Source organism: Podarcis muralis, chromosome 14 (assembly GCF_964188315.1).
Source record: "Podarcis muralis chromosome 14, rPodMur119.hap1.1, whole genome shotgun sequence".
NCBI lineage: Eukaryota > Metazoa > Chordata > Lepidosauria > Squamata > Lacertidae > Podarcis > Podarcis muralis.
In genome coordinates, this window is record NC_135668.1 from 23,430,781 (window position 1) to 23,457,154 (window position 26,374).

A 26,374-nucleotide genomic window follows, 5' to 3' on the forward strand; every position below is an offset into this window, starting at 1 on the left:
TTCCCCAGTCTGCTTAATGAAACTGTCACGAAGGACAATTAAAAAAACACCAAGTTTGTACATGACTAATAGAGCACTTTTAAATGCTGCTGTTGCTTCAATTCAGTAATAGAGGCCTGAGTGCTCAGATCGGCAATCCATTTAGAGCCATATGCGCAAGCTCTAAGTGTGTGCCCTAGTTCCTGGCAACCCCTCCGCTTAGTTTCTTCATGGTCAAGTCAGTTTCATTTGTATTGGAGTATTTATTCAAATGAAGTGAAGGTTAAAATATCACTATTTGCAGGGTGGGGGAGGTGCGCTGGACAATGAATGCACAAGCAGGAGCAGAAGGATTTCCCTACAAAATAACTTTCCAAGCCCACTGAGTTGCAAAACACCTACAAGTCACAAATCAGTATGTACACCGATCAAGCTACCCATGTATACCCAACCCACTCAAAGTGAAGTGTTAAAGAACATTGTGCCTAACCAAATAGGGCCAAGTCTGAGCTTGTGGGCTAAATGGAAGAGGTGCCTAGTTGGGTGTAACTTAGCAAAGGCTGCCAATCCTCCAGGGAATGGGGGCGGGAGTGTGTTCCCACTTACACAAGGGAGCTGAGGGCTGCTTGTCCTAGATGATGCTGTTGCCAGGCAGATACTTGTCCTAATGACAGCATTCCTGGGGAGTTAAAACCCTGCAGGGCCGACAGGTCTGCACTAGTCAAGGAATAATCTGAAAGGAAGAAAGGAGCAAGAAAGGGGAAAAAATTATTTGTACCATGTATTCATCAGAAAGTGTAAGTTACAGATTCATGGGCTGACACCAGCCAGCACTGTGTTGAGGACAGGCATTTGAATCCATGACAACTCCCTCAGGCACTCTATGGCAGAACGGCTTTGAGCCTGGTTTGGAAGACTGTGATCTTAAAACTGCTAACTTCACCTCAAGACCCAAAGGGCGAATTTTCTCTATACCATTATTAAAAAGTGTAATTCACACATGCCCTCCATTCAAGTGACTCTCAAGGCTAGGCCCAAAGAGAACTAATGGTTCTAAAGCTATATTTCCCCCCTCTATGTTCCTGTATAATCCACTCAAAAGAAAATGGACAAATGTAGCCCTTTTCTTTCTTCTCTCTCTTGACCTTCACCTAGTCTCCTGTGTAGTGCTAAATGGCTCAGGTCAGGTTGAGTCCCAAATCCAAGCTTTTTTATTGCTATATTGCAGGGGTGGGTAGGTCTGGTTCTGGAGAGGGACTCACACAGTCTGCTGATTTATGGTACCTTTGCAGCATCCCTGCCCCTTGCTACCCACATTCTCTAAGTCCTGGGACCTGACAGATGTTTTGAGGGCAGTTTGGGGATTTTAAATGTTCTTTTTCTTTTCTTTTAACACCCATTGGCTACTAAGCTCACCAAGCGAGACGAATAAAAAAGCATACACAAATAAATTAGGCTATTAAAATTTCAATAAAACCACAAACACATTGTAATACAAACACTTCCAATGTACAAACTTTCTGCATGCCAAAGTTACTCCCCAAGAATGCAGAGGCAGCTGCCTAGTTTTGGGGTGCCCCTGGTTTCACTTCCAAACTGATAGGCACTCAACCACCTGAATTCACTGTCAGATTCACTGTTAAAAGTGCATGATGAAATCTACAGCTTTAAAACCAGCACTTTGCAACCCCTGCAAGTTCACGGCAAGCGAAACTAGTAAGGAATGTTATTCGGACAATGAAATTTGGTAAGGCAGAAATCCATTCTACACCAGCAAAAGTTGCAAATGCTGATATGAAAGGAGAAACTCCAACATCAGACTCCAAGTAGCATGGATTTTACATCAAACTCATTCCTTGGAAGCTATGCGATTGGTTCAAAAGGGACTCTCCCAAGTTACTCGTAGCTTTGTCTCATGCCCTTTTGGTTTCCAAGGCATATTGCTACCATCTTTCCAGACTACAGTGCCATCAAAACAAAAGGCAAAATAAACCCCCCACCATTAATTCTGCTGTTATTTTCGCTCTTGGGGGATGAATGTTGAAACACTGGCAGGAGTTGTGAGCCTGTGCATGACAGTCTCTTATCTGCTTTCTGCTTGCAAGTCAAAGTACAAGAATCCTTGATAGAATTTATATACCAAAAATGAATTCTAGGTGCACATTCATAAGGAAGGAAAGAATGCTGGAATTAACAGCAAGCTCCCATGGACAGCATAACAAAGACTGAAGAACTGCATGTTACCTGTCTTTTTTTTTAGACCCATTTTTCATTTTACGTGCTGCGAAGTGGCTGACTCAAACAGTTGAATCAACAACATCTCTCTCAAAAGTTGCATGAATGCAGCATGCAAAACTAAACCTCTATGTTCTTGACCAATTAGATATTTGAGTTTTAAATCTAGGATATATAGTACTTAGAGTGTTATCACTACTGATTCACACATAAGAAGTTATTTCAGTTCATAATTATCACTTGTTATTCCTTTGAATTTGGAAAGAGAGCTGTAAAAGCTTTTCTACACTTAATCACGTTCTAATACAGCTTTATATATGCTCTACCCTCTTGGGGGGAAAGGAGATAAAAGTGTGTTCCCGTGAGACAGATACAATTTTCATCTCCGGGTGGTTTTTTTAATCCATAAATTATCGTCTAGGATATCAGAGACTGAAGTCAAGAGAACTTCCTTGGACTTCAAAATCAAGAATACTTGAGTATGCAAAATCAATCCAAAAATCATAATGCATGTTGCTTTTGTCTCTGTTTTTATTTATTATTATTTATTATTATTATTATTATTATTATTATTATTATGTTTTCATTTTGTCTTTTTATGTTGTGAAGCGCCCTGTGATCTTCAGATAAAAAAGGTGGTATACAAATTTAATAAATAAAATAAAATAAATGTAAGTCAGATCAGAGACATCTTTTAAATTAGGTCTGAATGTTCATGAAAGTGGTGTGAGCATCTAATAGGGCCTACAGCACTATTAAGAGAGGTCAAAGTCCTTCAGTTATATTTTAACAGGAGCTTCTAGGGATTGAATTGTCTTTGAGTTTAAACCTCAGATGCTTGATTACGCATCTCTCCAGGAGCTCATCCCTGCAAATTTTCTGTGCCAGCAAGTAGGTGATTAGGATAAGACACACCAACTGCTGTGCCAGCACAATGTCAAAGGAGTCCAATATGACATTGCCATAGATGCTTGAGTTCCTATAGCAAAAACAGGGTAGATGGGATCTCTCAGTGACCACACCAAATGCTTAACAAGGTACTAGGTTATTATTTGTAAAGACAGGTTTTGTTTTTATTTTCTGGGGTCTCCTCACTGCTTGCTTTTTACCAACAAGACTTATTTTGTTTTTAACTTCAAGCTTTCACAAAGCAGCTATGACAGCTTGCTACAGAAATGTCTGCACATTAGATATTGATAAGTTCAGGGACTAAGTCAAACTATCATGATTTAAATTAAAATAACTATCTAGCATACTTCAGAAAAATGTTTAAAAGGAAAAAAAGAACACTGGCAAGATATAGCTGCCTCAGAGATTCAAACAGCTGACCAACATATTACACAGAATGAAGTGGCAGAATTCTGGAGTGTACCACTTTGGACTGCAAGTGAGGCAGGTCATATTCTCAACTATAGAACACCCTTCCATGGTGCCTACTACTTTGCTATCATTTGGGTGCCAGGCAAATAACTTTTAATTTCACTGGCATTTAAACGCTTAGCTTTTCAAATTTAAGACATTTAAAAGACCATTAAGTTTTTATTTACTGGAGTTTTAAATCTTGTGTTATTCTCAGTGGCTTCTCCCCCCCAAAAAAAACAAAACCCAGGGGAGAAGGGAGAGCAAACAAGTGAATAGCTTACCAGTGTTGTAAGCTGTAGGCATTGCAGAGTACACCAATCCTTGTGGGGGCAAGCTTGGAGTTGTCACAGACACAACTGGTGTTGCAAGAGGCTGCGTAGACTGAGAGCTGCTTAACCGCTGTGTGTTCTGTAAAAAAATTTTTTAACAAGAACATAGAACCCAGTTAAGGCAAATCCACAATGAAATTTAATCACAGGTTGAGGCAACCTCTTCCTTGTCTAGTGTAATATTTCTTGAAAGCCAAGACAAACCATCAGAGAGAGGGAAATGTAAACCTATTTCTGAGCCACTGTCATTCAGAGGGGAGAGTGCTGGGATGCCATGACTAACCTAGGACCAGTCACACTCAACTCCATATGAGCATTCTGTAAAATGGAGCATAAGAGGTAAGGCCATAAGTAGTACTAGATGAAGTAATATAAAATGCATTGTGTGCAGTATTATCAACCCAACTGCACCAAAAGGAGATTGTGCACACACCACAAAATAAATGCAACTCTCCAAAGTCACCCTCCTCGCTAGTAATATGCCTTGTCAAAGAAGAGTTTCTACAGATGATACAAAACTAGTTCAGGTCCACATGTCAGAAGCTGAGAGGGCTTGAATTTGTTTGGTTTCTTCGGTCAAGGTGCAATGGAGTGGGTTTGGGGCGGGGGGCGGGAATTGCTGAGAAAAATGGAGCTGTCTAAGCAACTGAATTTCAAGACTGAAAAATCTAGCTCTGCGACAAGCTAAACCCAATAAGCAGGTCAGGAAGCTGCCCGAGGTGCTAGATTTCAAGAGAGGCCAGGCTACTCTGCAAAACCTACGGTGAGCTGGTGTGGGGGGTAAAGAGGAAGAGAGAAATATGTAGCAGCCTCTGCCACTACAATCTGGGACAGTACTGTATTATCTCCCCAATTGCAGCCCTTTCCACCTGGTCTACTCATTTATGCAGCACAGGGAGGGTGGAGAGGTCCGGTCAGGAAAACCCTTGCGAAGACCTTACAATCCCTATTCCCTGTCTAGAAAAAAGCATGGTATGGAGAAGGCACACTGAAATATTTGCCTAGAGCAGCAATATAGCCTGAGCTACCTTCAACTTGTATGACAAACGTATGACCTAGTTGCTTGGAGGAGGGTTTTTTCCTCCAACTAGCTGCATACTTTCCTGCAGGAAGCAACTCACACCACCAGAGGGCAACCCTTTCCTATAGCTTGCATACTTGAAATCACTCTTTGCCCTTGTCTATTGAAATTGAGAGCTACTTCAGCGTTGCACTTTTGACAGGTTGCAAGATTTAGCACAGTCACACACACACCCAACGCAAACAGTGCAATTCTGATGGAAGGAGAATGTATGGATGTAACAAATAAACACAGCACAATAAAGGCAACACTGGATGCTTACACGGAATTAAAATAAGCATGCATCTCCTTTGAGTGGTTTGTAGGTGCAGTGCAGATACACGCCAAGTCTCATGTGTATGCGCTCAAATGTTATAAAATGTAAAAGCAGCCTTCAGCTAGATGACCAGGACTGCAGACTGAGTTTGAACCTTGTAAGCAAAGCAGTAGGTGCCTTGCCTGCATTTTATGCATTCATTATTTGAAATGGGAGGCTTTAGCGTGAAGCTCATCATCATACTAGAAATGCTTCAAATTAATTCAAGGAACATCTTCCGTATTTATGTAATGCTTCATCACAACAGTTCAGGGGAAAGCATTTAAGCTGTGGATCTCATACTTGAGAGGCAGGAGAAACAAGCAGCCTGTTGAAGTGGACTCTAATCCTCAAAAGCTTATGCCATCATAAATTTGTTGTGTCTTTACAGTGCACACACAAGACTTGTTGCAACAGACTAACACAGCTACACCCTCCGCAAGTTGTTCATAGGAACCACTGGGCCATGAGTGTGAATCACTGGCTAACCTTATGTTGACCAACTCTGCACATCTTTAGCACCCAGTTTATAAAACCATCTACTTCACAGAATGTGAATATGGAAGGTGCCAAAATAGTTATTTGCCTTGTGCCTTATGGACATTGACTAGATGGCCTTCCAGATCCCTTCCAACTATTATTTTATGTGTTTGGCATTTGCCAGTTGGGTGCTTGTAATGTGAAATGGTAACTTCATTCACACAGATTCCATGGGTCTATTCCAATGAACAGACAAATCTGGGACTTAGACTCAACCCCTCTGTCACTGACAGCCATCCAGTTGAACTAACCACAAGATAGGATATCAGACTATTCACATTGCATAAATACCACCCTGTGAAGAGCGTGGTCTGAAAAGCTACAATTTTGCTGTATTTTGGAGAATGAGTGAATTATGGAAAGCCCTTAACGTAACACGCTAAACCAAAAGGTTGGGGTTTTTTCTTTTTTGTAACTGAACAGTTATCTGCCCTGCTTCTTATGAAAAAGCGGAACTACACAACAGATTATGCACTGAGGTCCTAAAGAACTTTGCTGTGAAACTAGCAGAACTTTGCTGCAAGAACCACAAGACAAGCAATACAAACTCGACTTAAAATAGCACACGATAGTGACTTCGTTAGCAGAATTCTGCTAAGTGCCCCTTGTTACTTTAGCATTTTCCTAGGGAAAAGACGTTTTTCCCTCTGGAAGTTGAGCACAGGTGCAACAAATTACAGGGCTTTTGATAATCACTAGCGCTTAGCATATGGATGCAGAGAAGCAAAAGGTTGTTTGTTGATAAGCTCCATTACACCTTGTACAGAACTTTATATTTCGGTTTGAAAACACACACGTAGTACCCAGCACGATGCATTTGCCAAGACAAACACAGCAATCCCATGCTTTCATGCAACAAGAGCCCCATATCAGCAACATGTCTGGGGTTAAAATAATTGATAAAAAGCACTACAATAATTCCACACAGGTTTGTAATAAATCAGTTCTTTCCAAAATGATTGCACTAGAACAGCAAAGACAGCCAGGTTCCAGTCAACAAAGAAAGAGCTTTATATGTGCCAGAGACCAAATCATAAAAAATACTTTGTGAAAAACCTTTTTAAAAGGCTAAAACATTTCCCCTCCCCACTAGATTGGAAAATAGCTTGTATGTTTCTTTTGGTAAACAGGGAACCCCCTTGTGGTTTGCTTCTCTTGTAGAGCATGAAATTAACTTGATCTCTAAAATGGTGACCTCACCAGGAATGATGTAATCTCCAAGAAGCAAAGCAGCAGCAGCAGCAACACAGGAACTGTATTACAATTTGCAGAACTTCATGAGTGAAGTAAATCACTGCAGAGTTTGACATGGAATATAAGGTGCCTTAGAAGAAAATTTCAAGGCTCCTCAATGTGCACAGTGGACAGTTGCTGTTAGAGGCTCTGTTCCAACGTTCCCCTTTGCAACACCACTGGTAAAAATATTAACGTTTTTGGCAAATATTTATTAGTTTTCCATATTCTGTTGGTCAATGTAGAAACTTGAAATAAACCAATCACAACCGGCTTCTCTCTGCAGCAAAGGGAATGTTGGTCTAAGCTACAACAGACAGTTAACATGAAAGCTCTCTGGATCTTGATGTCTCATACCAAATAGGAACCCAGACTCACCAACTCCAATTCATCCTCCTCCGACTGTACTCAGCAAATAAGAGGAATAATAAGGTTACTGAGAATAGGACAGTATTCAAGAATGAAAGAGTCGTGTTGGTGCTTAATGAGCTAGTTATTTTTAGCCTCACTAATATTCCAAAGTTACGATGTGATTCAGTAGGCAAAGAAGCATTACATTATACTATGCCAGCTTCCCAGAAGCATCTAGTTGTGGGGGAACTGGGTGCTAGGCTAGAGAGAAAGCTCTAACCCAGTAGGACTCTTCTTCTTCTTAGTATAGTAAACTTACAGCCTGTCTACTGACTCCTATTGTCAACACACAGTTGATGGGAAAAACACATTTAAAATGATCAAAAGCAAAGGATCCACACCCAAATTTGACCAATTCACAGTTACTTTAGAGAAGCCTCAATGTACTTTGCTTGGAGAAAAGCAAGCCCTTGCGCCCTTGAAAACTGCTTCCAAAAAAAGCCCACTGTTTGCCAAGTTCACATGTACATGCCCTCCAGTGCAGGAATATGAATCATGTTTACAGTACCATCTGTTTGCCCTTATAGATGGGCATGCTCTGTTGACAGTGCCTGCGTTCGAACGCAACACTAAGCCATTCACTGTGACCACTTCGCTCCTCCCTTCGTTGAGCAGGAAAACAAACCATGGAGCGCCTGGCTTTGTGTAACATCTGAACCAGTGCTTGCAAGTTTGTTTCTCACCAAACCACATTCTCAAGCCAATGTTTGTTCTTAGCTTCCTGATCAAGGTCTCTTTTGTCTTTCTCCAAGCTACTAATAAGTCAAAAAGCTAAACTTACCAATGGAGGCATCATGCCTTTGCTAGAGGGAGGGATGACAACCCGGAGGTCTGGCTTGCGACTGTTCATTCCAAGGTTGCCCCCGCCAGGGGGAGGGGGAGATTTTGTAGGCATCCCTTTGCTTAGGCCATTCCCACCCCCGGTGCTGCTAAGCAGGCCTGGTGAAGCTCGTGAATTCACAAAACCATTTCCTGTAGTAAGAGAAGAGGCAAAAGAAGTCCACCTTAAGACAAAGATAAATGATCATACATTATGTGAGTGAACATATGGGCATCAAGGTAAAGGTAAAGGTACCCCTGACCATTAGGTCCAGTCACAGACAACTCTGGGGCTGCTTTTGCATGAGCTTATGCAAGCACAGTAGTGTTAGAGGGCAATCTGGAGATCCTTGGGAAATGGTCAGGAGCACCTCAATAAATGATCAAAACTGGTGGAGAAACATCCCTGAAATACAGCTTCCTGATTTGCCCTCTAAAGTGACAGCTTTGGGAGAATGTTGATACACTCTAAAGAAGGGGATCCCAAACTTTCTTCTCCGCAGACAACTTTGAAAATTGCTGAGGCTCTTGGCAGACCACTCAATAATTTTTTAATTGCCGTAGCAAATGTAACATGCTGTGCTAGATGCTGTAGGACTTTTTAATTTTATTCAAATTGTAATGTTAAGAAATAAAAAGCAATAAAAATGGAATTTAAAATCTGTATGACTATTTGACACACCACAGCCCCATGAATGAAGTTTGCGGACCACAGTTTAGGAACCTGTGCTCTAGGGCAAAGAGTAGCCGTCTGGATTTTGTTTGACTCCAACTTCTTTCCATCTGGAGGGCAGCACACTGGCTACCACTGTTCTGGGTTCAGCTTTCAGGTCTTGCTTAGCAACGGAGAGGCCTAGCCAGCCTGGCAATGCAGGATGCATGGACACATCCCAGAATCACTCACAACGTCACCTTTGGTGGACGTGCCCAAGGATTAAGGCGTTCTGGGAAATGATCTATAATGAACTGAAAAAGGTATTTAGGTATACTTTTCTGAAGAAACCAGAGGCCTTTCTCCTGGGCATAGTCAGCCAATTGGTGCCAAAGAAGGATAGAACCTTTTTCATGTATGCTACAGCAGCAGCAAGAATACTCATTGCAAAGCATTGGAAGACGCAAGATCTACCCACCTTGGAAGAATGGCAGATGCAAATAATAGACTATATGGAACTGGCAGAAATGACCGGCAGAATCCGAGATCAAGGAGAGGAGCAGGTGGAAGAGGACTGGAAGAAGTTTAAAGTCTATCTACAAAAATACTGTAAAATTTATGAATGCTGAGGGCTCTGAAAATGAAATGAAGGGGTTTCTAGCGATTAAGATAAACAAGACTATAAAGGGAGGGATAAAGGTTTAAAATAAATAATGAATGATCTTGCTGAACCAATTTTTAAAGTGGAATACAAGAAGGGAAGGCGGGTGGAAGTAAAGAGAATAAGGTTTTGAAAGATACCAATATGAAAGAGTGTTTTTTATGCTAAATTTTTTCTTTTGCATTTTTTTTTTTACTTTTCTGTTTTTCTGTTTGGATTTTTGATGTTTGTGGTCTGTTTTTGTGTTTTTTGTTGACTTTCGTTGTCTGTTAATTTTTTGAAAAAATCCTAAATAAATATTATTTAAAAAATCGGGGGGGGGGGGGGGACAGAATCACTCACAACGTGCAGGAGTTCTGCAGCAAACAAGTAACTGAGGAAAGGATCCCCTGGAGCAAGAACGTTTGATGAGCAGTGATCTGCAGGAGAGTTGGGTGGTGTGGGTTGAGAAACGCTCCATTCTACAGGCTAAAAAATCAGGTGGGGAATGTACACCTTTCCCTGAGGGAAATGAAAGTAAATGTGTGGAGATGGCACCACTTTAAGGTATGATATAGCAGCTTGACTGATGAGAAGGTGCAACAGTCACAGAGATGTTCTAATGCCATCTGTTCTTTAACATAGCGTTTGCAGTAGCTTTGGCACTCTCGTCTGACGCAGGGTTCTTCGCACTCTCATGCCACCAAAGGAGGCATTAGATCCTGCTGACAGTAGGAACACCAGGTCTTGGCTTACATGACATCTGATGAACTTCTTTGGGGGTGGGGAAAGCAGTTAAAAGACCTGAGAAGTGTGTTGACAGATTTTATTTTTTTAATTGTTTGTTTTTAAATTAAAAAACCTCACTGTGGATCCAATCCAATATACAGAAGGCCTTGTGGCACCTTATAAACAATACAGTCATGCCTCATGTTACGGACGCTTCAGGTTACGTGTTTTTGGGTTGCGGACTGCAGGAAACCCGGAAATACCGGAACGGGTTACTTCCGGGTTTCGCTGCTTGCGCATGTGCAGAAGTGCTAAATCGTGCAGAAGCGCATGCGCAGAAGCGCCAAATTGCGCTGGCACAGATGCAGCGCTTCAGGATGTGAACGCTGCAGGTTGCAGACGTGCCTCCATCATGGATTACATCCACAACCCAAGGTTCCACTGTAATGCATTTATTTTGGCATAAGCTTATGCTGCAATACATTTGTCAGGCTTTAAGTTGCATCAAGACTCTTTGATGCAGCAGACTAACACAACTGCCCCTCTAGAAAACCAGCACACAGTTAATCCCATTTATCTTAATGATAAGCAATTATTTCACATAACTGGGAGCAGGACCACAGCCAGCATGTTCACAGAAAACACTCATGTTTTGGATAGTTCAACCTCATTTGCACATAGGACCACAAAATCCGGAAGCAACTTTTTTTGCACTATGGCTGACATACTGAAAAGAAACATTCCACACTGCAACATTTTGTTGAGGTTCCAGTTGTCCATCTCCCAATAGCAACCTGTCAAGTTGTAATGGGATACGATGTGGGTCTCACAAACACACACAAAACGCCCCCCAAAAGGCCTCTCATTTTGTTTAGAATGGAAAAGAATTCTGAAAAACTTACTGAAATAAATGGAAATTGCACAGGAGAGCCTGGAATATAGTAGTTGCTGCAAAGAATTCTTGGTGCTTATAGAACAATAGACATGAAAAAACCTATTATATTCCAACAACTACATTTATCCTAAGGTGCTATTTCTCAACATTCTCTCAAAAATATCACACCAGGAGCATTTCTTACCCCAACCAGGAATTTTTTGTTAATAGACTACGAAATGTTGCAAGCAAGTAGGTTATAGTATTAATTGGATCAGAGTATACCCCTGTGACCTATTTTATTACAGCAAGTAATAAATTTCATATTCAATTTAGAGGCATGCAAAAACCAACATACAATGGGCTCTTCACTCCATGTCCTTAAGCCTCCTGAGCAAATGAGCTAAGAATAAGTTAAGGAAGTATGGTAGTAAGAAAACCACCATTCTAACTTCCTACCTTTCAAATCAAATTCTGCCAAGGAACACCCAGAGTCCAAAGCACATTCTAAGGTTCATACCAACCAGTATTGCTGGTCCTCAGTGTCACCATGCATGATCCAAGAGTGGGCCCTAGAATAAACTCAGCAGTGGGGGCCAAGCTCTCTTTCCGGGAAGCTTATTTGTTATTAAGTGGTCTTATTAAGAAATCCCAGTAAGCATCTGAGGAATCCTGGGAAAGTGTTTGAAAACCATAGGACAGAATAATATTTCACACTTCTGTGTGAATGTGAACCTATTTAAAACATCACCTGTGGTAAGAGGGCAGAATGCCACCTAAATATGTAGATATGCCTGCAGTGCTTGATGTTGAATGTTGTCAGGCCATTCCATCCTGGTTGGTCTGTCCTCCATCTCTTTTCTCCAAGTCTTCCTCCCATTATTTTTCTGTTAAATCTTAACAAGCCTGTCCTTTCTAATCCCCTTTTTGCCCAGAACTAAGTGTCGTAAAATCCTTCTAATAATCTGGCCCATTCTGGTTGTCAGGTATTTGTGGGGTGAAGAGTGAAAAGTAATTGTCCCCTCCCGCAAAGGGCAGGGAAGATACGTCAGGCCAACAACCTCAAATGTTAAAGTTATGAAGTAGCTGAGGGATAGGGGTGTATTTGTTCTTTGATAAATACTGTAGCCTCTTCATGCTATTCTGAAGCACTCTACAGCTTCCCTGCCATTCCAGAAAGTGAGATAGACAACGCTCATGGGAGCCAGGCAATTCTTTAAAAAAGAAACAAAGAAAGAATCAGGTCAAAGCTGCATTGTGGCTAAACGCCATTGCAATCTATATCTATATCTATATCTATATCTATATCTATATCTATATCTATATCTATATCTATATCTATATCTATATCTATATCTATATCTATATCTATACAGTGGTACCTCGGGTTAAGAACTTAATTCGTTCTGGAGGTCCGTTCTTAACCTGAAACTGTTCTTAACCTGAGGTACCACTTTAGCTAATGGGGCCTCCCACTGCTGCCACACGCCGGAGCACAATTTCTGTTCTCATCCTGAAGCAAAGTTCTTAACCCGAGGTACTATTTCTGGGTTAGCGGAGTCTGTAACCTGAAGCATCTGTAACCTGAGGTACCACTATAGCTATATATCTATATCTATATTGACAGGCTCAAAGGTATACAACAAATCACATTTGCAAATTCTGAGGTTACTATGCATATAAAACACAGCCAGGCTGTCAGACATGCTGCAGGCAGCCTCTTGGGCAGTCTCACTCTCTGGAACACTGGAGAAGCTATGGAGTGCACTGAGGGCGGTTTAAGTCAAAGTGAGAACATCTCTCACCCTTTGGCCACCTTGTAACTTAAGGGAAGCGGCAAAGCTGTGCTCTCCAGAACAATTTTGAAGTAATAATTCTTTCCTACGCCGTCAAAGGGACCGTAAATCAATTGCCTCCTTCTCTCTCTCTTTTTTGTGGGGGTGGAGAGGGCAGATTTCCCAGAATTGAAGAGAAGGCTTCAGCATGGCATTACTCTTAGGTAAACAAAGTTGTTGTTTTGTTATAATTCCAGTTTCAAATTTTGCAACTGTGTGCATTTGAAAATTGGGGCTGTAAGGCTCCCATTGTATCTTTTCTGAATGCAATGTACAAGTGTCCTTCAGAAGCACACATTTTTAATGTCTGAACAATTGCACTATGGCTGTAGCTTAGCAACAGTATTGCACAAACCGTAAATATTCTCGCATGTGGAAGAACATGCAGTAATTGTAACCAGGCTGAAAAAGATGGGAATCTGGTCAAGCATTTGTCTCTGGCCACATACATACACACAAGAACAGGTTGTGGGACCCAAGCCCAAAATGAAGAGCCAGAGAAGGCTGGTTGACACAAACAAGTCAACCGATAGGCGGTATTTACAGAACATGTCCAACTGATTTCTAAGAAGTTGACACTAAGCATCTAACCAGCTCCATCTGTATCTTACTAGTCTAGAAAAAAAAATTGCTGGAGGAAACCTGGAAAAGCAAAGGGAAAAAACTAAAAAAGAGGAGCCAACCTGATGCCCTTAGAACGACGCTGGACTCCAATTCTCATCAGCCCCCTATTAGCAGAGAGCTGAAGATCATCTGGTGGGCACATTGGGTACCCTGCCTTAAAGAGTGACCAACTGCAATTCACTCAGCAGGTTGCACCCATTCACCAGAACAGTATCAGCCAATGAAGTTGGCTTTAGGCAAAAACAGGATGGACCACTCATCCAGTTATCCCATCACCACTTGCTCAGACTGTGGCCTGAACTTGGAACCTTCTGCATGCAGGACATCTGCTACCACCAGCAATGACTCTTCCCCAAATGGGATGCTTCAAGGTGTGTCATGCATAAGCTTACTCTGCTGTTCAGAGTCACCATGGTATCACAGGGAAGGATGCAGGACCAAAATTGTGTCTGCAGGCCTATATGTACTATGATGCCTAGGCGTAGCCGGGGGGGGACGACTGCCCCTCTAAATGAAGTAAATCAATTAAAAAACTGAGGTTCGTCCCCCCAATGAAGCCCGCCCCCTAACATAAATCCTGGCTACACCCATGCTGTGATGCCTCTTGACATCAGAGTTATGCCTAAATTTATCAGCAAGCTGCCATTAAAAAGTAAAAAGAATATTTGCACTATGAAACAAAATGGTAGCTAAAGCAAACAAACTTATTCATAAAGTGGTACCTTGGGTTAAGAACTTAATTCGTTCTGGAGGTCAGTCCTTAACCTGAAACTGTTCTTAACCTGAGGTACCACTTTAGCTAATGGGGCCTCCTGCTGCCGCTGCACCGCCAGAGCACGATTTCTGTTCTCATCCTGAAGCAAAATTCTTAACCCGGGGTACTATTTCTGGGTTAGTGGAGTCTGTAACCTGAAGCGTCTGTAACCCGAGGTACCACTGTACTTGAATGGTAGTATGAAGGAGGAATCAGGGCCACAAAGCCTCCTCTCAGGGGATCCAGAGAAAGGATATCAGCTAAGCACAGGGCCCAAGCAAAATGGGCTGCCCACCATACCCTTTGGGGATCCAAGTGCACACGTGTGTTGGACTTGACCACTTCTCCCTTATTTGGAAAGCAACATACGGACGAAGTCTCTAACATCTGCTTAAGAAAGCCTGCCTGGCACTTTAAGAAGCAGAACGCATCACATGTTTACTCTCATCAGTCAACACCTTCAAGATAAAGGCTAATGTATCATAGCACTCAAGATCACTAATATTACAGCCCACATTTACCCACTAAGCTACCGACAATGTTAATTGTGCTTGAGCATTTTCTTATAACACCACAGTCTACTTGCTTCGCTGAGGTCTATTAGAAACTGAATTCACAGCCATACAAGACAGCTGCTTGAAGCTTGTATATTATTCAAAAGTCTTTTAACACAAGTCTAAAAGTCCATGCACGAAGCATATTTACCTCAGGTAATCCCCCTTAATTGCAATGGGGTTTCTTCAAAGCAAATAAACTAATGAATACTTCCTTGAAAATTCTGTTAATCTTAAATGGGAATTACATCAGTGTGGGGTACTTTTTTTAAAAAACCAACTATTCCTATTACTCTCTTCAAGCAAGCAGGCAGTTCTGCTTTTCCTTCCACACCCAATACAGTCATTTCCTGCAGCCCTTCTTACAAGGGACTGTCAGTCTTTCAGAGAACATTTCATATCCTTTAATGGCACTGTCAGACATAAGCCTCTCTCAACAGTGCCGAGCCTCACTCAGGCAGGCAGACTGATGTGAAGCACTCTGCCTGCCAGAAAACAGAGCCATTTTCTAGATAAGGCATCAAAATAGGAAAGAGAAGATTGTGTGCAAGAGATAAGCAATACTCTCAACTTAAGCGTTCTCTCTCTCTCTCTCTCTCTCTCTCTCTCAGAGAGAGAGAAAGAGAGAGATATATATTATTGTGCATGACACTGTCTACACTTAAGTCAGGAAGATTACTTCTCCCACAACATCCGGAAATATATTTGTTCTTCAAAATCTTAGAAACTGCCTTACTCAATGCAAACCTTGGTAACCCAAGAATATCAAATTATAAACCCAAGTGAAAGGGCAGTTAAAAGCGCATGATTTTTTAGCATAAGGTCAGGAGCCAGAGGCAGATAATGATTACAAGATGATGTAATAGTCAGGCAGCTTTCCCAAATGTAGCCAGGGTAACCCTTTGTATGCCAGCTTCCTCTTCTCAGCACAATGCATGTGTGTGCACACATTAGAGACAGTAATTTGCACCTTTTAAAAACATGTGAAAAAGAGAAAAAGAGACTGTACTGGTTACCCCTGGGAAAGCATTTGAGAAGAGGAACTGTTGTTTTTAATTAAAAAAAAATTCATCCACTGCAAGACACATTTTTTAAGAAGCAATTTCTGCAAGTTATTAAAAGTACTTTCATAGATAGAGCAGATCTAATGGATTGTGTGGCATGAATGAAAGCCTTGATGACTTTCCCCCTTTTTCTTTCTTAAAGGAAATGTTAATCAGGTTAAACCAAAGTATAATAATTACTACCAATATGATTATCTGAGGGGGAAATGCTGTTTTGTGCGGTAATGTAAAACCAAAAACCAGTAAGAATACCAACTATTCTATCACCTTCACATTTTTAATATGGTATTCCTAGCTGTATGCCCTCTAGTCCAACATTCTTTAATTCTATCATTGTGCTCTATGTTCCACAATACAAACTGCACCACAATACAAATTACACAATAAAGACAGATGCCTGGAAAGTACTGCCTGCCTTCAGTGTTCATCTGAAAGTGATGTTAACATCCACAATTCATTTTTTTTTATATATATGACAATAGAAAAACTGGAAGCATGTGTGTGGTTTAGAAAATCAAAGCTTGGACACATTGTGAGAGTACAGAAAAGAAAGAGCGTTTCAATTTGTGGTGTTCCCCATACTTCAGGCTTTTTATTATTTAATTAACTTATACAATGGTACCTTGGGTTACAAACAGTTCAGGTTACAGGCTCCGATAACCCGGAAGTAGTACCTCAAGTTAAGAACTTTACCTCAGGATGAGAACAGAAATTGCGTGGTAGCAGAAGGCCCCATAAGCTAAAATGGTACCTCAGGTTAAGAACGGACCTCCGGAACGAATTAAGTTCATAACCAGAGTACAGTACCACTGTACTCTGCCCCTGAGGTTGTTTATACTTAAGACAATACAGGCCAGGTTCACACTTCACACTGAGTTATATTATCCTTGCATAATGTTTGGGGCTGTTCCATGCTGAGATAAGCCATTCCTTGACTCGGTGAGTCATCTGAACCCAGCCTTGTGGCTTAGTTCTCTCAGAACAAGCCACAAACAGCAAACCAGGAACAACCCTTGGTTACAGACCATGGTCAGTCTGAAGAGAGCTAAATGGCATGCCCAGGTTCGGAAAATATGCTAAGCCAAATAATGGCTTAGGTCAGTGCAGCGCAGCAGTGAGATGACTGGGGAGGAGCAAAGCAGACACAACCTTCGGAACAGCAGCAACAAAATGACCCCATCTCCACTCTAAATCACAATGCTGAAATTAAAAAATCCCAGAGAAGATATTTGTGTGCAGGGACTGTGCACTCAAAACAAATTCTTAGTCTCAGAATTCTTTAATGCTGGGTGTATGTCTTTTGTACCAAGCTCTGGTTGATGTTTCTCAGGACCCTAGTAAAAAAAACCCAAGTAAATCCTGTAAGATCAAAGTCTGTCAACTTTAGAAGACAGACACAAGCATAGCCTCACACTCTTGGGTTTTAGGGATTAGATATAGAACCTGGTAAAAAGACATCAGCTACAATTGTTTTGAGTCTTACGTTAAAATTTTGGTTACTGGTTTTTTTGTTTTTATTCTTAATGTTAATATTTTGGTTATTTGCTTTTCATGTTTTGTAATGCCATCTTTGGTTCTATACTTTGTCAAACAGGGTTGCATATTGGTACCTTTTGTATTTATCATCAATCTCATCCCTGAGATGGCATCCCCTTCCTCCTTCTCTCCCTCTCTTGGAAATCGCAAAGTGTCCATTTTGCTTTACACTGATGACCTAGTCCTGCTCTCTTTGAAAAAAATTGGACTCAGAAGGATGCTGGTCAAATTTGGCCAACTGTGCAAAAAAGAACACCTAAAAGTTAGTTATGCCAAAACTAAGGTTGCTGTATTCGGTAAAAGACTTACCAAGCCTAAGTGGACATTAGATGGTCACACCCTTGAGCAAGCACATCGGTTTAAATACCTAGGATTACTTATTGATGAAAAGCTTTCATGGAAACCCAATCTGGATGCAATCAAGGTAGTATCTGCCTGCTCTACTAGACAGCTATACAGGTTCTTCCATTCAAAGGGGGAGGCAGTTAATCAATCCAACCATTAAGGTCTACATGTCATTATCATATAGCTTTGATATTTAATAAAGATTGTGAGTCCCACTAGCCAGTGTTCCTCCAGGAAGGTATTCTCAGAGCATTTTAACAACTTGATTCCTTTTCTAGTCTAACCTTCCTGTGTGTTAACTTTATTTTACTGCAACACCAATATTATTTACATACCAACCATGTGAAACACTGAGCTGCTTCTCTATCAAATTAGGACACATTTGCCTTTCAAATGTGGCAGCTGTCTATCTACCTCCCACCCCACCTCACCCTCTCAATAAATTATAATTTTTCTATAACATCTGGTGATACTAAGCAATCAACCATGGGAAAAGGCTTTCACTGGCTGCCAATTCATCGGAGGCCACTTCAAAGTGCTTTTAACGCAATACAGCCTAGGTCCCGATTATCTCAGCAAATGCCTCCTTCTACATAAGCCTACTCTCTCAGCAACTGAGATCTGCAAGGCTTTAATTCAAATTACAACTCTTTTGGAGATTGCTTTGCTTCTTGAGGAGACTTTTGGTTGTGGTCCAGTGCTTTGGAATGCCCTCCCCCAAGAAGTTCAGATGGCCTTCTCCCTGATGCATTTTTGCATTCATTTTTATTAAAACAACACCTAAATCAACAAACCTTTTATTCAAAAGAGTAATAGATACACAACTGAATATGCAATATCTACTCATTTAGAGTAGGCAAATATTATGGTACAAGTTTTGGGGAAACTATCATGCAATTCATCAGCTGCATGAAGTGTTACCCTCAGCAGGTGTGAATGCAGCTGGGGTGGGTACAATTTTGCTGGACAACTTTTAGCATTTCCTTCCCATTTAACTCCAAATGGAATTAAAAATGGAAGATTAGTTTGGACATTTGAGAAGAAATGGCTTGGTTTCCCCCCAGTGTTTATAACTATTTATATGTGGAGGGTTTAAACTTAGGATGGCATAGGATAAACATAGTCCTCTAGATGTTACTGAACCACAGCTCCTATCAGCCCCAAACAGCATAACCAAGTATGATGAGTTTTGTAGTTCAGTAACATCTAGAGCAGTGGTTCCCAATTAGGGGTCCAGGGACCCCTGGAGGTCCGCAGAACACATGCAGGGGGTCCTTGCCTCCCCCTCACAGCTAATCTTTTTGTCATTTTTGCATAGTAATATCTCAAATTTTATGGTCTGTTTTAGCACTGTGTGATTTTTCGATATATTGGCCAAATTCTGTTTTGAAATCACACCAGGATAACTATTTTTACTTGGCAATATGCAGCAATATATCACTCCTCGCATGAGGGAGAACAGGGCAGCCGATTTCAAGGCACTGCCAATATTGCACAATGATCTCAGCCGATATTGCTGCTTATCTGAGCTGCCTTCCTTCACGCTGAGGGAAAACAGGGCAACTACCTCCCTCTCACACTGATGGAAAACAGGGCAGCTGATTGCCCTTCAAGGCACCGTGGCACTACCTTCCTCTGGCACTGAGGCGAAGTAGCCATAGTGGACAGCCACAGTGGACGTGGGTCTTCGCTGGCTGCCCCACTGATGGCGGCTTCATGCCCCCCCATACCCATACCCTCCCACTCAAAGCATGCAGTAGAGCAGTGTTTCCCAACCTTGGGCCTCCAGCTGTTTTTGAACTACAATTCCCATCATCCCTGACCACTGGTCTTGCTAGCTAGGGATGATGGGAGTTGTAGTCCAAAAACAGCTGGAGGCCCAAGGTTGGGAAACACTGCAGTAGAGGTGACTCCACTTCCTCCCCCCCCCCATCTGATCTTTGTGGCTACTTCTTCCCCTCACCCTCACATCTGATCTGCATGCACCCCATCCACCCGATCTCCAAATTTCAGACACTGTGATATGTCAGAATATCACAATGTTTAGCTGCTGATATATCAGGATGTTGAAAACCATATATTCCTCAACCCTAGTCTGTTTTTTAGTATACCTAAAATCCTCTGCTTACTAGAGGCTACACCACATTTTGTTCCAAAAATTGCCTTGCAGATGTAGGCTACAATAGATTTATCATTTTTTTTCAAAAGTAGGGGATCCGCAGCTTGGCTTTTGGAAAATAGGCCAACCTCAGTAATTAGCTAATTGGGAACCAAAGACCAAGGTTAGATCTAAACTGATATTGCCCTGGGGCCAAGAGTGCCTGTTGTTGGCAACGTGCCACTGCCCCTGTCCCCACCCAAATATGCAACATTTGAGTTTTGTAAAGCAAAACTGCATCAGGTGCCTGTCTCATATTAGATTATTATCTGTCACACAGAGCAGGTGCCCCTTAAGAGTCTCCCAGGCAGACTAAAACCCTGGTTCTGTCTCAGTGCCTCAGAGGGAGTTCATTATCACATTAATTTCTAGCATAAATTATAGAAAGCCAATTGTTAGAACACATTGCCTTCAGACAATTTAACTTTGGATATAAGCACCAAACATCTGATAAGGGATATGGCTCAGTGTAAAAACTCAAAGCTCCTTAATTGTTGGGACAATATGATTCATAAATTAAAACAAGAGCTAAATGAACAGTTCTTTGAAACATGAAGATTTTAACTTCTGGCTTCAATACAATCTTAACTGTCTCTCTTCTTGCTTTAAGCGTCCACAAAACTGTACCCTCTGGGTGGAGGAGGAGAGAGATACAATTTGATGCATGGCTGGTTTTTTCAGCCTTAATTACAGATATTAGTATTTGTTCAGCCTTGAGACAACCTAAGAATGACTGTTTTCCACAGGAGATTAACATTTCAATACTTCTAAGGGAGGTGCCCATCACACTCAGATCTTTAACTGACTATACTACAGTATTCTTTAGATGTTACAGGAGTGATGTTAAACCATTTTTCTGCTGTTTAATTCACACAGTAATGTTTAAGAGTTTAGGAGAAAGAGGCAAAGTTCAGTAATAGAGCACCTCATTTGCACACAAAAGGTCCCAGGATTAATCCCCAGCACCTCCAGGTAGACCTGGAACAGAACCCTTCCTAAAATCCTGGATAGCTGCTGCCAGTCAGCTAGAGGGACCAATGGTCTGACTCAGTATAAGGCAGCTTCCTATGTTCCAATATTGTTCCTATGTAAGAAGACCCTGTGTAATGGAAAACTGCACTCCACTTCACCACTCAACTATCAACCCCTGAATTCTGCTTTGGTGACAAATGTGTGATAAGAACCTAAGTGATAGGAATCATCATTGGTCAATGTGTTTTCAAATATTACAGCAGAGTAGCAGGATGAATCCTTGGAAGAGCAGCTCCAATGTTGCCACTGAAAAATCTAAAGAGCATCAAGGAGAAGAGAGAAAATAGGGAATTGCAAAAGAAGAATTAAGATCTAGTTTGAAATATTACCACTTGCTAAAAGAAGTTATCTGGAGATTTAGGGTGCAATTTTCATCAGTATGAAAACAACACACAGCTCTAGCTCTTGTTTTGACATACTCATCCCAGGGAGGCTGTGAAACCCTTGATGTGGTGTCTGGATTCAGTTTTGGGATGAATGAAACCATTCAAGCTAAAATTTAATCAAGACAACACAGAAAGACTGTGGAAACCAACCAAAGTGTATGGACGTTTGGAACCAGACTAGGGTGGGGTTACATCCCTCCCCTGATGTAACTTCCTCAGAGTTTGGGGGTTCTCCTGCACTTTGTGTTGTCTGTGGAAATCCAGCGGTGGCTAGGATGCCTTTTACAGTATGTGTTCAGGATGATGCGGCATATGTGATTTTACCTAGGGTTTACCCTAAACTACGCTACACATGCACTAATAACATCCAGACTTGAATACGTGTCTGCTTTTGAAGACTATGTAGAATGTTCAACTGGTGTAAGCTACTTTCGTGATACTGGATTTTCAATTCCATGTTGTCATTTTATGCTGTGGAGTTGCCCAGAGGACTACTTATTAGCAACCTTATAAGATTATAGCACGTCAGTAAATAAACTAAACAAACATGTGCCCATCTATATGTTGATGGGGGAATTGGGCAACCCTTTGCACTGGTTGCCCATGGATTTCTAGGCCAATTTAGTAATGATCTTTAAAGTTGCCACTGATTTGGGGTCACATTACCTTAGAAGGACCTGCCTTCACCTGTATGAACTTGCCCGTGCTCTAAAATCAGCTTCAGAGAGTCTATAATAGGTCTGCCATTTATATCAATTCAGTTAGTGTGCACAAAAGACAGGCGCTTCTCATGGTGGGCCCACATTTGTGGAATTCTATTCCAACAAATGGGCATATGGTACCATCAGTACATGCTTTTAAAGACCCATTTACTCCTTGGCAATGCTGAATGAAAAAATGAAACATTTCATCTGTTTTAAATGGTTTAATGCTGACTGTTATTGTTGAAATGTTTACTACATTTTTGGATTATTATATACATACTTGTGGTTTTGGGTAAGTTGCCATGCGACAGCTTTGTCCTAAAAGGTGACCTAAACATATTTAGATAAATAAAGTAATGTAACAAATGCCTGTGGTTTGTTATTAATTTGTATTCCAGTTTAAGTGGGTCCTCTTTCAGAATGCATCTGCTAGACTTCAGTTTGTATTTTCAGGATGGCGGAGGTTAATTCCCACCTGCCACAGTGTGTCACTGGCAAGTAACTGACAAGTCACAGCATCCTGACTAAATACTGGATGATGACCGTTCAGTAATACAGTGAAACTTGAATGCCCTAGCGAAAAGCTACAGTGACATATTTAAATTTATTACCAAGTTGGCGGGGGGGGGGGGGCAGATCCAGGAAGTGGCAGAGTTTCACTTCTGATGGGCTTAAAATGCTGCTAGATTTACTGCCCTAGTTTGGATGTAACACACTCAGCTTGCTAAGCAATAGTTTAGGAAGCTCTGTGAAGCATCTGTCCTGCACACTCCCCAGTCCTCTTCTCTCTTCGTTGACATGCTGATCCTCTACATGCCAAACAGGGAAGTGTGGTTTAATGCCAGTTTACTAACCGGGATTTTAAACCATGGTTTGAATGTAAAAAGAAAGCATCACTTCAGCTAACCAGGATCAGCATGTGTCAAAGGGAGGAAGGGGAGTGGAGAGTTAAGCACTCCTTGCTTACAAAATTGCATCCAAAAGGAGCCACTATCATCTGCATTACAGAGTTGTTGTAATGGTAGCTAATAGTTTAATGCTTAATCTTTCATTTTTCAAGGCTACTATGGAAGTTTGGAAGTCTTGGGAGTGATTGTTTGGCACCAGCATTCTCTCCCCTGACTCCCCCCACTGGATCACCCTGAATTTAGGCACAAATATAAATATACTCAATTTAAAGAATGGAAATCTAAGCATTTGTATAGAATTAGAGATGTTGTGGTGAAGGGCCACCTCACCAAAGAACATTTTGAGGGAGAAGTTACAAGGTGTTAAAGCCTTGTGGCTCCAATTTAAGCAGGTGTGGTCCTTTGGGAAGGAGGGAGCTTATGAGAATGGGTGGCATGCTATGGTCCTGGACACTGTTTGAAGGTTTATGCATCAGGTTGAGCCAGCAACTGAGACCGTCTGCTTCAGTAATCTATATACTGCTTATTAAGTAATCAGTGGGTGACAAAACAGGTCTCCAGGGAAGGAGATATAGATGTGCACTGAAGATGTGGATTGGGAAAGGATATGCGGAGGATATGCCAGCATCCAAGATGCATCCATAAAGGTACTCCTTCAATGGCACTGTACACCATCCAGGTTTTCTGTACACCAACCAAAGAACTGGTTGTGCATCTTTTGACAGTGGATATAAAAAAAAGTTGGTAAGTGTTGGAAGTCAGTTAATGGGCCCTCTAGAGAGCAGTAGATGAGTGTTGTTTGGTCCATAGCCTTCTCCAAACATTTGTGAGTGGTACAAGGCATCATGAAACATAACTGGTTTGATGAAGTTTGGCCCCCTTTTTAAAGTTACATTAATTAACTATTAATCTTCACTGGTCTGCACCACACTGTATGACAACATGGAGAACCCTCCATACCTGGATGTGAATTTACCTGTGAATTGGGTTGCTTAATGATAATTGTATTGTAACAGGAAAATCTCTTTTGCAATTGTATGCTACCTTTTAAATCACATTGCATTGTATTTTTTGTTTTAAAACCTTTAATAAATACATTTTCTAAAATTCTGTCATTCATAAATACTGCATAAAAAGTAATTGAACTGCAGCCTAATTTATATCCATTTTCATGCCTAAGCTTTTACTAGAATTAACAGTTCTGCAGAATGCCAGAGCAAAAGCAGGAAGGGCTAAGGTTCTCATTGCCAGCATGCCATCTGCAACCTTAAATTCACATACATACAGTCTTTGTTATCAAAGGACTTCCAGACATTTTTGTTTTAACTTATAACAGTGATACTGGAAAACTGGGCTCTAATAGGAAAATCAATTGATTTCACAGGAATGATTCTATGCTCTCTGACCTGAGCTAACTGATCCTTCCCCATCAAATGATGTTGTGAGTGGGCACGTAATATTGACAGCAGGTGTTCATGCCATCTTCCGGTAATTTGAGAACTGGAACACAGATGCCTCTACACTGATTGAAGCAAGCAGCACCACTCTCCACTTTGTCAACAAGTGCAAGGAAAATATCTGGAGCTCCCCTTCAAAAGTCAAGCTGACATGCAGGCCTACAGATTGATGCCACTCCCACCCCTTTGGAGACTGCTCTTTTTCAGTGCGATTTACAGAAAGTTACGCAAACTGCCGACTGGCAAAAGCCAAAAGCTCAGAGTTATTCGAGAAGCAGAGAGAGATAAAAACATGCCCATGGGCTCTATCATCCTTGTAGCTAATTCCCTTCAACAATGCACTTAGTTCAAAATAGAAGAAACTACTAGGAAGATTCAAGTCTCATTACGACTTTGGATGCCAAAATTTAGGGTAACCACATTTTCTAAGCACTTACACCAAAAAGGACATATCCAAGAACATATTACATATAACAAGCAAAACATAAAAAGTAGCAGATATCCTTTCCCACAGCTCAGAAGAGTCAGTCCTGAAAGAAACAGTCTTTGCTTTGATTTCTTCATCCGTTCCTAAGCCAATTAAGCCTCTTGCAGTATTCAAAATGCAAAACTTTGAAACTTACCCACTGGGCTCGAACCAGCTCCATTTGGCACCGAGAGATCAGTTGTGGACAGCATACCACCTAATTGGGGGATACAGAGGAAGAATATTTATTTCACTCAGATAATGCAATGTGCAAAAGTAAAGAGTGAGAGCTTGTTGAAACTTGGGGTGAGGGAGGAATGCTTACTTGCACTGCCTGTACTTGGTGGTCTCTGAGGACCTCCTGGTGACACATTTCGATGCAATGAGGCTTGAGGAGGGGTCAGCATGGTAGAGTCTGTCAAGGTAGAACTTGCTGCCAGTGCTGAGGATACAAGGGAACTCCCAGGATTACTGTAGGTTAAAGTATTGGGGCTGGACACAGGAACAGTGACCGACATTGAGAAGTTCTGCGGAGGTAACCCAGGCTGAAAAGAGTGGGGGGAAATCATGTGAGATTTAAAGAGCTACACTTTCCTCAAGTTCTAATCAAAATGTTAGAAAACAGCTTCTTGGTTTCTAAAAGGAGTTTTGAAGCATACATACAGAACACACACATCTTAATTATGTAATGCAAACTATTCAAATTTGTTACATACAAACCACACTTAGCACTCTCAAAATTGGTTAGAGATACCGATAATTACCAAGAGCTACAGATAATCACTCCAAGTTGATCACATGGAGATATGTTTTACAAAATATCGTATGTAGAAAATGAAAGATGTTCTGGGCATCTGCCCATAACTTTCTAGCAAACTTTTAAGAAACATTTTGATTATTGCAGAAAATGAAAATTATCCCTTTGCAATCAGAAACAGTATTTGAGAGCACTTAAGCATGCAATGAAAGAGGGAGGAAAGGATGTTACTGGAAAATACAGCATACTATTTCGACTTTAAAAGTTCCAAGGCAAACCTGATTCTTCACATTATGTATTTCTATAGAACTATGCTGAAAGTTCCAAAAAAAGCTAGAGAGTTGTGCTATTATATTTGTATTCATTAGTAAAACTATTTCAAGTAAAAAATGAATAAATTAATGCAAAATTCTTTACAATTTAGCTTAAGATTGGATTTGAAGGAATGCAATTTATGTGTGTGTTTTTTTAAAAGTACTATGATAAAGTACATGCAAGCATTACATCTTATGTTAAATCCGGTGTCTTTGAAATCCTTCCTCAAAAACCCATCTGAGAATTGTTTGGTCTCTAGTCCCCAGAATCTATTCAACTATACCTAAAAACATGTAACAG

The 26,374-nt window shown here is 41.1% G+C and overlaps 1 protein-coding gene across 9 annotated transcripts in view; it reads right to left on the reverse strand.

Moving 5' to 3' along the window:
- Window positions 1-26,374, reverse strand: part of MEF2A (myocyte enhancer factor 2A) — a 94,860-nt gene that overhangs the window by 7,388 nt on the left and 61,098 nt on the right. For 4 of the 9 annotated variants that reach the window (XM_028705211.2, XM_028705209.2, XM_028705210.2 and 1 more), the window contains 6 exons: window positions 25,328-25,547; window positions 25,160-25,219; window positions 8,247-8,437; window positions 7,412-7,456; window positions 3,858-3,984; window positions 586-712 (listed from right to left, as the gene is read on the reverse strand). In XM_028705211.2, the coding sequence (XP_028561044.2) occupies window positions 586-712; window positions 3,858-3,984; window positions 7,412-7,456; window positions 8,247-8,437; window positions 25,160-25,219; window positions 25,328-25,547 (770 nt within the window). The remainder of the gene's footprint in view (window positions 1-585; window positions 713-3,857; window positions 3,985-7,411; window positions 7,457-8,246; window positions 8,438-25,159; window positions 25,220-25,327; window positions 25,548-26,374) is intronic. The other 5 variants (XM_028705216.2, XM_077918989.1, XM_028705217.2 and 2 more) reach the window with 2 other exon arrangements.